This window comes from Elephas maximus, chromosome 11 (assembly GCF_024166365.1).
Source record: "Elephas maximus indicus isolate mEleMax1 chromosome 11, mEleMax1 primary haplotype, whole genome shotgun sequence".
Taxonomy (NCBI): domain Eukaryota; kingdom Metazoa; phylum Chordata; class Mammalia; order Proboscidea; family Elephantidae; genus Elephas; species Elephas maximus.
This window is the reverse complement of record NC_064829.1, coordinates 108,585,742-108,599,445: the sequence shown is the minus strand read 5'-3', so window position 1 is coordinate 108,599,445 and position 13,704 is coordinate 108,585,742. Positions and strand designations below refer to the sequence as shown.

The following is a 13,704-nucleotide window of genomic DNA, read 5'->3' as shown; positions in this document are numbered from 1 at the left end:
AGGTCAGGTCTGGACACAGATGGTCCTGGCCCAGAGGAATGAGGGTGTGATGGGGTGTGGGAACCCTGAGGAGGGGTCCTAACCCAGCCAGCGGGTATCAGAGAAGGCTTCCTGGAGGAGGTGGGGAAGCCTGCTGGTGGGAAGAGAGAATGTACTTAAGACAGGGAGAAGCTTGCACAAAGGCCCAGCTTCCTGCAGAGCTGCAAGCAGTTCAGTAATGTGAGGCAAGGGCAAGCTTCAAATGCCAGGTTAGGGAGGTGGACCTTCTTCTGGAGGTCTGCGGGAGCCACGGGGAGGTTTTAAACAGGAGGGACAGGGTCAGATGTTGACTTGGGAAGATTCCTCAGGGAGCCATTTTAAGGCAAGACTGGAGGCCAGGAGGCTGGGTCAGCAGTCCTAGAGGATGATGCCTGGGCTGGGCAGGAGCATTCCTCGAGTACCCTGGCTCCAGACTGTTAGGTTATAGTCATCATCTCATTGAATCATCACACCAGTCTTGGTGGGTATGGAGAGTTAGCCTCGTTGTACAGTCAAGGAAACCGAGGCTCAGAGAGCCCATGGACCTTATTCAAGGTCACACCCCTAGAGAGTGGTGGTTGAGCACCTCCAATATCCGAATAAGTCCACTGAAGGCCGTGGGGGAGGGGCTGGCCCAGGGTCCTCCAGCAGGTTGGAGGCAGAGCTGGAACCCAAGGGTCCTAGTTCCCCTAGCCTAGAGGGCTCCCCTGAGCTGCCTGCAGCGGTCCCACGGAGCCCCTCTGTGTGGGATGTGGGGTGAGAGAATGTTCTGGAACCAGGATCCAGCACAGAGTAAGAATAGTGGCAGCGCGAGGAGTAGTGGCACTTCTGATGTGCCAGGCCGTGTTGTAAGCACTTTATGTGTATTATCACTTCCCACACCTCCACACAGTCAGATGTCAGCTGGAGCGGCAGTCATCTGAAGGCTCACCTGGGCCAGACGTCCACAAAAGCTCACTCCCACGACTGGCAGGTGATGCTGTCTGTCAGCTGGAAGCTCAGCTGGGCTGTCAGCAGGAGTGTGTACACATGGCCTCTCCATGTGGCTTTGGCTTTTCACAGCATGACAGCTGTGTACTGAGAAGGAGCTTCCCGTGAGACCCAGGGGAAAGCTGCAAGGCTTCTTATGACCTAGCCTTGGAAGTCCCAGAATGGCACATCCACTGCTCTTTACTGGCCAAGCAAGTCACTAAGGCCATCCCAGATACAAGTGGCAGATAAGTTAGGTCTCATTCCTCAATGAAAGGCGTGGCCAAGAATTTTTAACCCACAGCAATACTACTCTATCCCTGTTTTACAGATGAGGAAACAAATCCAGAGAGGTTAGGTGATTTGACCAAGGTCTCACAGCTAGTAGCAAGTAAGTGGCAGGACCAAGATTTGAGCCTAGGCAGCCTGGCTTCAGAATCCACATCCTTAACCGCTGCAGTAAACAGAGTGATGAGACTCTGGGCAGAGGGGAGCCATGAGCTCCAAGGTTAGGCCTTTGTCCAGGGGGACAAACAGGACTCTTCCCCCAGAGTTGTTTGGCCTGAAACAGGGGACCCTCACAAGCCCGTTTCTGTATGGGGAGTATGCCTCTCTGCTAGGGCCTAGCCCCTGACCCTCAGGCCTGGGCACGCCTGAGGCTCAGGCATAAATGGAAAGGAGCATCAGGAAGCCCGTTCCCGCTCGGTAGGGGACCATGGGGTGGAGTCTGCTCCCTCTGCCCTTAGTTTTCCCACTGAGCAGGAGTCTGTTCATGTGCCCTCAGGGGTTCCGTTCAGGACTGGTCTATAACTCCCCTGGGCTCCTGTCCCTCTTGCTGACACAGCTCTGACCTCTCTGGGCTATGAGCCTGGGTCTGACTCACCTTCAGTCCCTCAGCATGCACCCAGAGCAGGGCTGGGTGTCTGTGGGTGGGCTGCGTGGAGGCCTGGGGAGAAGGTCCATGTTTGAGCTAGCACCTCTGTTCTGGCTGCCCAGCCCCAAGCCCCCGGCACCGGATCCTGCTGGACTTCCTTTTCCTGGACACGGAGTGCACGTACGACTACCTGTTTGTGTATGACGGTGACTCCCCTCGCGGGCCCCTGCTCGCCAGTCTGAGCGGGAGCACCCGGCCTCCGCCCATCGAGGCTTCCTCGGGCAAGGTTGGTGGGGATGGGGGCCGTGAGGAGTGGGGCTGGAGGATCCAGGTGGAGGGGTGTGGGGGAGAGCTTCTGCCCCACCCAGCCCCCAGAGCCCTCCCCACCTTGTGCCGGCAGATGCTGCTGCACCTCTTCAGCGATGCCAACTACAACCTGCTGGGCTTCAACGCCTCCTTCCGCTTCTCTCTGTGCCTGGGGGACTGCCGGAGCCACGGGCAGTGCCAGCCCCCAGGTGTGTGTGCCTGTGAGCCGGGCTGGGGCGGCCCGGACTGCGGCCTGCAAGAGTGCTCAGCCTACTGTGGCAGCCACGGCACCTGTGCCTCGGTGAGCCTGTCCCCAACCGAGTGCCCCTGCTCCCATCTCCTAGATCTGGCCCCCCGTCAGCCCCCCCCATGTCCACACCCCTCTCAGGACCAGGACCCTGCCCCCTGCCTGAACTGTCCCCGCCACCCCTCCGGCTCCCGTAACACCACGCCCACCAGAGACCCTGCTTTCACCCACGGTGCTACCCTTTCCTTCCAAATCCTATCCCCTGTGTTATTCCAATCTCACCTCACCTTCACCTGTGGCTCTCCCCTGCCTGAACCCCTTCCTGTCCTCCTCCTGTATACCCCTGCCTCTCACCTGTGAACTGCCCCTTCCTTCCTCTTGCCACACACAACTCCATCCTTCACCTCAGCCCCTCTGTCTGACCTGCCATGACTTCTAACATTTGACCCCTGACCTTGTATTGGAGCTGTCCAAATCTAGTTGTGGGCCTGGATCACTTGAGCCCTATCCACCCCAGGTCTGAGCTATTCCACCCGGGGCTGAATGTGGACTACTGACCATCTTTCCTCTCCAACCTATCTTCTGTCCATCTGTTCCCATTTTTCTTTGTGTATCTTTCTTTTTTTCTCTCTCCTTTTTTCTCTTGGTCTCCGGGTCTATCTTCTTATCTCCACCTCTCTGCCTCCCTCTGGTTGTATCTCTTTCCCCTGTTTCTTCATTTGTCTGTCTGTCTGCCTGTCTCCTTCCTGTCTCTATATTTCCCCTTTTGCCTCTCTCTCTTTTTCCATTTTCTTCCTGCCTGTCTGTTTCTCTCCTTCTCTCCCTTTCTGCCCCTGTCGGTCTTAATCTGGCTCTGTTTTTGTCTGTCTCTCTCCTCCCCATCGCTCTCCTTCTGTCTCTCTGCCTCCCTTTCTCTCTCCCTGTCTTTGTGTCCCCTTCCCCCCAGCCTCTGGGACCGTGTCGCTGTGAGCCTGGCTTCCTGGGACGTGCCTGTGACCTTCACCTGTGGGAAAACCAGGGGGCTGGCTGGTGGCACAACGTGAGTGCTGGGGACCCCGCCTTCTCTGCCCGTATTGGGGCAGCTGGCGCCTTCCTGTCCCCTCCGGGGCTGCTGGCTGTTTTTGGAGGTGAGCAGATGGGCTGCATCTGGGGTACAGAGGCCTGGCAGCCTGTGGTCGAGGCTTGAGACTGTCCACCCTCCACAGGCCAGGACCTCAACAACGCCCTGGGCGACCTTGTCCTGTACAACTTCTCCGCCAACACCTGGGAGCGCTGGGATCTCAGTCCTGCCCCGGTATGGACCCCACCCCTGCCCTGCTGTCCACTCTGACTGCCAGACCCAGCCAGGGCCCCAAGAGTAGACTCTACCGCCCCACATGCAGCTTGGTGCAGTGACACCCACTTCTCCTGGTCTCCACCTTTCCTCTCTCTGATTTTCTTTTTTCCCTCCTCTTCTTTTATCTCACTTTCTGCGTCTCTTTTTCCTGTGTCTCTTGTCTCTCTCAGTCCATCTCTGTTTCTGTCTCTCTGGCTTTTGGTCTCTGTATCTCGGTTTCTCTGGGCCTGTAACTCTTTCTGTTTTTCTCTCTCTACTTTTCTCTGTCATTCCTCGTATTTCTGGCTTCCTGCTTCTCCTTCTTCTCTTTGTCTCACTTTCTTTGTCTTTGTTTGCATATCTCTGTTTCCTTTCCCTTTGTATATTTCTGACCCTGTCTCGATTTCTGTGTGTCTCCGTGTGTCCTCTCTGTTTCTGATGCTCTCTGTCACTCTCTTTTTCTGTGTCGCCATCTGCCTCTCTCTCCATCCTATTTCCTTGTCTTTTCCTCACAGGCTGCTCGTCACTCCCACGTGGCCGTGGCCTGGGCCGGGTCCCTGGTGCTGATGGGTGGTGAGCTGGCTGATGGCTCCCTCACCAGTGATGTATGGGCCTTTAATCCTCTGGGTGGAGGCCGCTGGGAGCTCTTGGCACCGCCTGCCTCCAGCTCCTCAGGGCCCCCAGGTCTAGCAGGCCACGCGGCTGCCCTGGTGGACAATACCTGGCTCTATGTGTCTGGTGGCCGCACCCAGCACGACCTCTTCTCCTCCGGCCTCTTCCGGTTCCGCCTTGACAGTGCTGGTGGGGGCCACTGGGAGCCGGTGATCCCCACGGGCGGGCGGCCCCCTGCTGCCACCGGCCACTCCATGGTGTTCCATGCCCCGTCCCGTGCCCTGCTGGTCCACGGGGGACACCGGCCCTCCACTGCCCGGTGAGTGACCTGCCCTACAATCCCCATCCCACAGGGCTGGTCTTGGCCCAACACTGTGGGCCTGACAGTCTCCCTCTGGTCTTTACCCACTAACAGACTTCTGTGGTCACTCACCCCTTCATTCACTCCATTCATTCATCTACTCATTGCTTCATTCACTCACTCATTTGTTCATTTATTCATTTACCCATTCGCTTATTCTGTAGTTATTTTTTAAAAAATTTTATTGGGTTTTCAGTGATGGTTTACACAGAACCTTAGGTTCCCCTTCAACAATTTCTATGCAGATTGTTCAGTGACATTGGTTATGTTCTTCACAATGTGTGAGCATTCTCATTATTTCTGTTTCGTTCTCTGATCTTTTATTCCATGTTTTGGTCAGGTACGTCCCCATACATGCCCACACATCCATCTATTCAAACCCCTGTCTGCTTGGTGTCCAGCCCTTGCTAGATTATGAAGGTAACCCAGAGATGAGTAAGACCTAGGCTTGCACTTGGAGAACTTCTAGTTCAGAGGGGGCCGTAGACCCAGACTCAGCCCCGGGCGATCTCACAAATTCTGAGAGCCCAGAGGAAGGAGAGAGGCCCTTCCTGCCTGAGCCTCTGCCCTGCCCGCTCCCACAGGTTCTCTGTGCGGGTGAATTCCACCGAGCTCTTCCATGTGGATCGGCGTGTGTGGACTACTCTTAAGGGCCGAGATGGACTTCAGGGCCCTCGAGAGCGAGCCTTCCACACAGCCAGCGTATTGGGCAACTACATGGTGGTCTATGGTGAGGAGCCCCCCGATCCCACTTGCCTGCCTGCCTGTCGAGGGCCTAAACCTGACACTGAGCTGAGGCTCCCTGTGTGGGTGTTCCCATCCCATCCCAGGCTTGCCGGCTGTACCCCTTTCTTTCCTCCTTTCCCAGGAGGCAACGTGCACACCCATTACCAGGAGGAAAAGTGCTATGAAGACGGCATCTTCTTCTACCACCTTGGCTGCCATCAGTGGGTGTCAGGGGCTGAGCTTGCACCCCCAGGCACCCCCGAGGGTGAGTGGCCCCCTCTGCTTCCCTGAGGGGTTCCTGAGACTCACTTCCAAGTGAGCCAGACATCCTGTCGGAGTGGGCCTCGGGAGGCAAACCCAGGCTAGAGGCAGCACTAGGACACTGTTGGCATAGAGCTGGGAGGCTGTTATAGCAGCATCAGATCTAGGCTCCTACCCAGGTTTTGTCAGTTTCCAGCTACCCCAGGGAACTGCCTAAGAAGAAGTGACCTGTCCAAGGTCACACAGTGAGGATAGTGGCAGAACGAGGATGGCTGGGGCCAAGCAACCTCTCTAGCAAGACTTTGTCTCACTTCCTTTGGACATATTATCAGGAGGGAACAGTCCCTGGAGAAGGACATCAAGTACAGGGTCAGTGAAAAGAGGAAAACCCTCAGTGAGGTGGATTGACACAGTGGCTGCAACAATGGGCTCAAACAGCAACACTTGTGAGGATGGCGAAGGACTGGGCAGTGTTTTGTTCTGTTGTACATACAGTTGCTATAAGTCAGGATTGACTCGATGGCACCTAACAACAACAGCAGCAAATCTCTCTGGTCCTCAGTCAGTCTCCCCATCTATAAAATGGGGATTATAATAACACTTAAGCCGTTGGGCTGTCCTGTGAGTAAATTGAGATGATGCATGAGGCCAGCCAGGCTCTCACATTGTCTGCCTCATGGCAGTGAGGGTCCTGCCACAGGGCAAGAGCACTGTCCAGGGAGGGGGTGTGGAGAAAGCACCCTAACTCTTTGTATCAGAGACTGCTTTGAGAATCGGGTGAAAGGCACAGGCCCTTTCCTCAGAAAGACACTTGTACATACAAGCGGACGTATCATTTCAGGGGGCCATGGACTTCCCAGAGGCCCATCTGAGTGGCTCTCCCGTGCCCTCCCACCAAAAAGGAGACAGAGGACAGGCGTAAGAAAGGAACTTCAAACACTTAGGGAGGAGGCAGGAGGAAGGGCCCCAGAGAAGCCCTTTTTGACTGTTAGGAATAAAGCCTGGTCCTGGCTTTTGAGCCCCCTGTTCCAGGGATCCTCTCCCTGTCCCTCCACTAGGCCCCCTCACTGGGCCAAAGTGTGAGGTTTCTGAAGATGTCTTCCTCCTTCCCAGTCTGTGATTCACTGGGCCAAGTCTCATGCCCTTATAGCGTCTACAGTCAGTAAGAGGGTGGAGAGTACTTTGGACATGTTATCGGGAGGCAGCAGTCCCTAGAGAAGGACATGATGCTTGATAAGGTCGAGGGTCAGCTAAAAAAAGGGAGATCCTCAACGAGATGGATTGACAAAGTGGCTGCCACAATCCAACAATGGGCTCAAACCTAGCAACAATTGTGAGGATGGCACAGAACCAGGCAGTGTTTTGTTCTGTTGTACGTAGGGTTGCTATGAGTCAGAACCGACTGGACAGCACCTAACAACAACAACAACAAAAGGGTAGGGGAGTCATTGTTCTCTGACAGCATTCTTGGTTGTAAGTGACTGAAACCCAACTCAACTGGCTTAAGCAAAAAGGTGAATTTCTTGGCTCGCCCATATGTGAAAATTCCAGGGTACTGGCTTCAGGCTGGGCTGGATCCAGGTGTTCACCTGAAGGCATCAGCTGTATACCTCTCTCCAGTTCTTGACTAAGTTCACTTCAGTCTCTAGCGGTTTGCCTTTTGTAGATGGTCACCAGCAGCTCTTGGGGAAGAGAGCGCTTTTCTCCCAAGAATTGTCACAAAAGTTTCAGGATAGACTCTTATTGCCCAGAATTGGGTTCTGTACATGGCCTTGAGCTAGTGACTGAGACTCTGATTGGCTAAGCCTTCATTTCTGCAAGAGGCAGGAACAGCTTGACTTGAGCCTCATAGATTGGGAGTAGGAGAGAGTGGTTTTCCAGAGGAAAAGCAGGGGCGGTCACTAATAGGGAGGCTGGTGCTAGACAGACAAAAACAGGTGAGCGCCAGGCAGCCTGTCTGTGACTTAGAAGCTTCTTCAGCCCTCACAGCTCCACAAGTGTGTGATGATGGTTCCATTTTATAGAGGAGGAACTGAGGCTCAGAGTAGTTGAGTTGCCTGCCCAAGGCCACACAGCTAATAAGTGGTAGATCCAGGATTTGAACCTAAGTCTTTCTCTTTTAAAATAATATTTTATTGTGTTTTTGGTGAAAGTTTACACAGCATGTTAGGTTCCCACTTGACAATTCCCACTCAGGTTGTTACATTTTCCACAATATGTCAACATTCTCTTTAATTGTGTTCTGGTTGTTCCATTTCCAGTACTCTAGTTTCCCTGCCCCTGTATCTTTGTCTTTTTGCTTTAGAGTAAATGTCTACCTTTAGATTTCATACAGATGGTTTTTTAGTAGAGCACTGATCTTACAGGTAATATGCTTTATTTTGTGCGTCACTTTGCTATTTAACTAAAAGGTGATCTCAGGATAATTTCTGTTCAAAGTTTGAAGAGTATCTCAGGATGATAGTCTCAGGGAGTCCTCTGGTCTCAACGGTCCAGTTAGTCTGGTTTTTTTTTTAAGAATCTGAGTTTTGCTCTACATTTTTCTCCCATTCTATCCAGGATTCTATCCAGGACTATCTTGTGTTCCTGGTCAGGACAGTCAGTGGTGGTGGCTGGGCACCATCTAGTTCTGTTCTCAGGGTAGATGAAATTGAAGCTTGTGTAGGCCATCATTCTTGTAGACTTCTTTCTTCTCTGAGATTTTGGTTATCTTCCTACTCTTTTGCTCCTGACAAGAAGATATCAATGGTTGTATCTTAGATGGTGAACCCAAATCTTTCTGACCCCAAAGATTATGGTCTGCTTGATTATTTGGGCAGTGTGTGGGAGCCCAGAGAAGGGAGAGAACTAGAGCTAGTATAGGCAGCCTGGGAGGGTTTCCTCAGGCAGGTGAGGTTGAAGCAGGAGCCGGAAGGCTGGGCTGAGGGTTAGGAGAGTTAAGCTCAGCCCCTGGCAGGGGAGGTTGTGGTCCCAGCCTGAAAGGTCTGATGTTTTTAGGTGTCTTTTTATTCTCCTAGGCCGAGCAGCGCCTCCTAGTGGCCGGTACTCACATGTGGCGGCTGTGCTTGGTGGCAGTGTCCTGTTGGTGGCAGGGGGCTATAGCGGCCGGCCCCGTGGGGACTTGATGGCCTACAAGGTGCCCCCCTTCGTGTTCCAGGCACCGGCCCCGGACGTGAGCACTGGGGTGATAGGGAGAGGGTGGCTGGGGGAGGAGGCAGCATGGTTCCTTCAAATGATGGAAGGAGTTATGGGGGATGTCCCTGGAACCATGAGAGGAAGGAGGCAGGTCCCCAGGTCCAAGGAAAGAGGAATGGGGGTCCCTGGGACTGAGGGAAGAGGAGATAGAGGGTACCTGGGGCCAATGGGGAGGGATAGTGGTTCCTGAGGCTGGGGGAGGCGTGGGTGGGGTCCTCAAGGTGCTGAGCAGTCAGAGTTCCCTGGGAAAATTAAAGTGAGTGGGGCTGGGGAGGCAGGCCCAGGTCTGAGTGGCCCCTCCCACCCTCCCGTCTCCCTACAGTACCACCTGGACTATTGCTCCATGTACACGGACCACAGCGTCTGCTCCCGAGACCCTGAATGCAGTTGGTGTCAGGGCGCCTGCCAAGCTGCACCCCCTCCTGGGACCCCCTCAGGGGCTGTGAGTGACTTCCCCAAACCCTCTGTCCCCTAGTGCAGAGACTCTACCCAAGTAGAGAAGGACCTTCCCCCAACTGAGAGACTTATTTTCACATCTAAGATCCTCATACCTGACTGTTGGCCCCCTGAGATCCTTTTGAACTTGCGACCCTGTCCCTGGATACCCCCAGTCCTGTCCTCTTGATCTCCCACATTCCAACCCCACCTTCAGCTCTTCATCCTTCAATTTCTGCTCCGTTCTGTCTCAGGACCCTTGTGTCTACAGTCCCTCCCTGATCCCTTGAGCTGTGGTGAGTAGTGACCCCTGTTCTCTCCCTTCCCTGCAGTGTCCAGCGGCCAGCTGCCTGGGCCTAGGCCGCCTCCTGGGTGACTGCCAGGCGTGCCTGGCCTTCAGCAGCTTCACAGCCCCTCCCCGGGGGCCTGGCACCCTAGGGTGGTGCGTGCACAATGAAAGCTGCCTTCCACGACCTGGTGAGTGTCCAGCAGTGTTGAGGGGGGAGTGGCACAGCACCTGGCACTGACCACCCCCCCAACACCTTCTCAGAACAAGCCCGCTGCCGTGGGGAGCAGATCTCAGGCACTGTGGGCTGGTGGGGGCCTGTGCCTGTCTTCGTCACGTCCCTGGAGGCCTGCATCACCCAGAGCTTCCTGCCTGGCCTGCACCTGCTCACCTTCCAGCAGCCGCCCAATGCCTCCCAGCCGGACAAGGTGGGGAGCCAGGGAATTGGCCCCAGGGTGGAACAGTAAAGGGCCTGGGCCTGGAGGTTTTGTTTTTCAAATTGCTCTTTATCACTCTTATGTTTACCCTATAAGTCTTTACATTTGAGGGTCTGATTTTCCTTATATTGATTAAGGAAAAACTTTTTTTTAAATAATATTTTACTGTGTTTTTGGTGAAGGTTTACACAGCAGTTTAAGTTCCCATTCAACAATTTCTGCACAAATTGTTCAGTGACATTGGTCATAGTCTTCACAATGCGTGAGCATCCTCATTGTTTCCATTCTGGTTGTGCCATTTTCGTTAATCTAACTTCCCTTCTCCCTTACATTTTCATCTTTGTTTTAAAGTAATTATTGACTCTTTGGTCTCATATAGGTGATTTTTTTTTTTTTTTTAAATGATACTGGGTTTTTGATGAAGGTTTACACAGCAGTTTGTAGAGATGATTTTTATAAAGAAGCATAATACTTACAGGTGATATTCATTATTTTTTGAACCAGTTTGTTACTTAGCTACAGGGTGACCTCAAGGGTTGGGTTTGGTTTAAGGTTTGAAGAGTATCTTAGGGCAGTAGTCTCGGGGAGTGCCCTCCGTCTCAACCAGTCCAGTAAGATAAATCTTTTTAATTGTGGTGAAATACACGTAACAAAAAAAAAGAATGCGTATAACATTGACCACTGGTGACTTTTAGTACATTCACAGTGTTGTGCAACCATCACCACGATCTGTCGCCCCAAAAGGAAACCCTGTACCCATTTAAGCAGTCACGCTGTATTCCCCTCTTCCCCAGCCCCTGGCACCCACTAACCTGTTTTCTATCTCTATGGAATTCATTATTTCAAAGAACTCTGAGTATTTCATATAAATGGAATTACACGTGGCCTTTGTGTCTGGCTTCTCTCACTTAGCACCATGTCTTCAGGGCTCATCCGTGTCCTAGCATGTATCAGTATTTCATTCTTTCTTGAGGGCTGAATAATATTCCATTGTATGGATACACCATATTTTGTTTATCCATTCATCAGCTGATGGGCATTTGGATTGTTTCTACCCTTTTACTATTGTGAATAATGCTGCCACAAACAATTGTGTACACATTTTTGTTTGAATACCTGTTTTCAGTTCTTTTGGGTATATACCGAAGAGTGGAATTGCTGGGTCCTATGCTAATTCTGTGTTTAACTTATTGAGAAACTGCCAAAATGTTTTCCACAGTGACTCCTTACTGATTTTTAAAATTGGTAATATATCCACGGGAGCCCTGGTGGCACAGTGGTTAAAGCACTTGGCTGCTAACTGGAAGGCTGGTGGTTTGAACCCACCAGCCACTCTGTGGGAAAACGACTGTGGCAGCCTGCTTCCATAAAGATTGCAGCCTTGGAAACCCTGTGAGTAGGGTCGCCATGAGTTGGAATCAACTCAATGACAGTGGTGTTGATTTGGTTTTGGTTTTGGAAAATACCCATGTGGTTCAGAAATCACAACGATGTAAAAAGTTATTGAGTGAAAAGTCTCTCCATCTACCCCATGTCCCATCCCCTTGGTGGCCCAGAACTATCTGAGCCCCACATCCCTCCAACTCAAGATCACCCTCAGTGTCCCTAGAAGATCCAGTCTTGTTATTCAGATACAAGTAAATGTAACATTTCATTATTTTTCTCACAGAAAAGTAAGTATACTATCTACGCCATACTACCACTTCCTTTTTTTCACTTAACATGTCCTCGTGAACTTCTTATCACAGAGCTTTGGAATCACCCTCCTTTATTTTTTTGGCTTTAACAAACAAATTTATTTTTTCACTGTTTAGGTGGACAGAAGTCTAAATGGAGGGCACCAGCTCTAGGGGAAGGCTGTCTTCTGTCTCTCTCTCTCTCTTTTGGCTCTGGGGGAAGGTCCTTGTCTCTTCAGTTTCTGTTCCTTGTTTCCTTTGTGATCTTCATGTGGCCTGGCATCTGTCTTCCCCCATCTGTGCTTCCTCATTCTTTACAGCTGCAGAATATTCTGTTTATATTCTTAACACCATAGGGCTGTAGTTTACTTAAACAGTCTCTCATTGATGGATACTTGAGTCGTTTGTTCTTTTGCTAGTACAGTAAATCACATTGTATACGTGTCACTTCGAATGGTGAGTCTGAACTTCTGAGGGCTTAGGTGGGAGGCGGGGAGTTGGGGAGGAGGATACTGAAAGACCCTGGAGTTTTAATGAGAAGGAGTGGAGGAGAGGCTGAGGTAGCGGTGGGCTTTGGGACCCTGTTGTGTTGTCTGAATTTCAGTTCTGACTCTGCTTCCCCAACGGCCCTGCCCCCTGGGCCTCAGCCTCTTATTCGGTAAAATAGGGAAGGAGGTTAGACTGACCAGTCTTTTCTGGCTCTGATGTGGCCTGGGGGACGTGGGGATTCTGGGGGCAGTCCAGAGATCCTCACACCACCCCTATCCCCGGCTGCTGCAGGTCTCCATCGTCCGCAGTACCACGATCACCCTGACACCCAGCCCAGAGACAGACGTGTCGCTGGTCTACCGTGGCTTCATTCACCCACTTCTGCCAGGGGGACCAGGTGGGCCGGGAGCCGAGGACGTGGCTGTGTGGGCCCGGGCCCAGCGTCTCCATGTCCTGGCTCGGATGGCCCGTGGCCCTGACACTGAGAACATGGTGAGGGCACCTGGGACATTGAAGGGGGTGTTCATGGTAAATGTGGGGAGTTGGGGAGTGATTTGGGGGTTCTTAGGGAGAGTTGGGGGGAAGTTAGAGGCCCAGGGTATACCCCTACTGGAGAATAGAGGGCGCTGGAGCCAAAATAACCAAAAAAAAAAAAAAAAAATCCAAACCTGTGCAGTTGAGTCAATTCTGACTTGTAATGACCCTATAGCTTGTGTTTTGCTGTGATGCTGGAAGCTACGCCACTGGTATTCAGATAGCAGCAGAGTCACCTGTGGAGGACAGGTTTCAGCTGAACTTCCAGATTAAGACAGACTAGGAAGAAGGACCTGGCAGTCTACTTCTGAAAAGCATTAGCCAGTGAAAACCTTATGAATAGCAGCGGAACATTGTCTGATATGGTGCTAGAAGATGAGCACCCCAGGTTGGAAGGCACTCAAAAGATGACTGGGGAAGAGCTGCCTCCTCAAAGAAGAGTCGACCTTAATGACGTGGATGGAGTAAAGCTTTCGGAACCTTCATTTGCTGATGTGACATGACTCAAAATGAGAAGAAACAGCTGCAAACATCCATTAATAATCGGAACCTGGAATGTATGAAGTATGAATCTAGGAAAATTGGAAATAGTCAAAAATGAAATGGAACACATGAACATCGATACCCTAGGCATTAGTGAGCTGAAATGGACTGGTATTGGCCATTTTGAATAGGACCATAATGACAATTCGAAGAGAAATGGTGTTGCATTCATCGTCAAAAAGAGCATTTCAAGATCTATCCTGAAGTACAACACTGTCAATGATAGGATAATATCCATACGCCTACAAGGAAGACCACTTAATACGACTATTATTCAAATTTATGCGCCAACCACTAGGGCCAAAGATGAAGAAATAGATTTTTATCAGCTGCTGCAGTCTGAAATTGATCAAACATGCAATCAAGATGCATTGATAATTACTGGCGATTGGAACGCGAAAGTTGGAAACAAAGAAGAAG

General features: G+C 51.7%; 1 protein-coding gene across 1 annotated transcript in view; it reads left to right on the top strand.

Annotated features, from left to right (window-relative positions):
* Nucleotides 1-13,704, top strand: part of LOC126086294 (multiple epidermal growth factor-like domains protein 8) — a 47,002-nt gene that overhangs the window by 4,767 nt on the left and 28,531 nt on the right. The window contains exons 2-13 of the mRNA XM_049902447.1: nucleotides 1,984-2,147; nucleotides 2,262-2,468; nucleotides 3,361-3,541; nucleotides 3,620-3,708; nucleotides 4,245-4,660; nucleotides 5,287-5,432; nucleotides 5,571-5,693; nucleotides 8,707-8,861; nucleotides 9,207-9,326; nucleotides 9,652-9,796; nucleotides 9,870-10,033; nucleotides 12,499-12,699. Coding sequence (XP_049758404.1) covers nucleotides 1,984-2,147; nucleotides 2,262-2,468; nucleotides 3,361-3,541; nucleotides 3,620-3,708; nucleotides 4,245-4,660; nucleotides 5,287-5,432; nucleotides 5,571-5,693; nucleotides 8,707-8,861; nucleotides 9,207-9,326; nucleotides 9,652-9,796; nucleotides 9,870-10,033; nucleotides 12,499-12,699 — 2,111 coding nt within the window. The remainder of the gene's footprint in view (nucleotides 1-1,983; nucleotides 2,148-2,261; nucleotides 2,469-3,360; nucleotides 3,542-3,619; nucleotides 3,709-4,244; nucleotides 4,661-5,286; nucleotides 5,433-5,570; nucleotides 5,694-8,706; nucleotides 8,862-9,206; nucleotides 9,327-9,651; nucleotides 9,797-9,869; nucleotides 10,034-12,498; nucleotides 12,700-13,704) is intronic.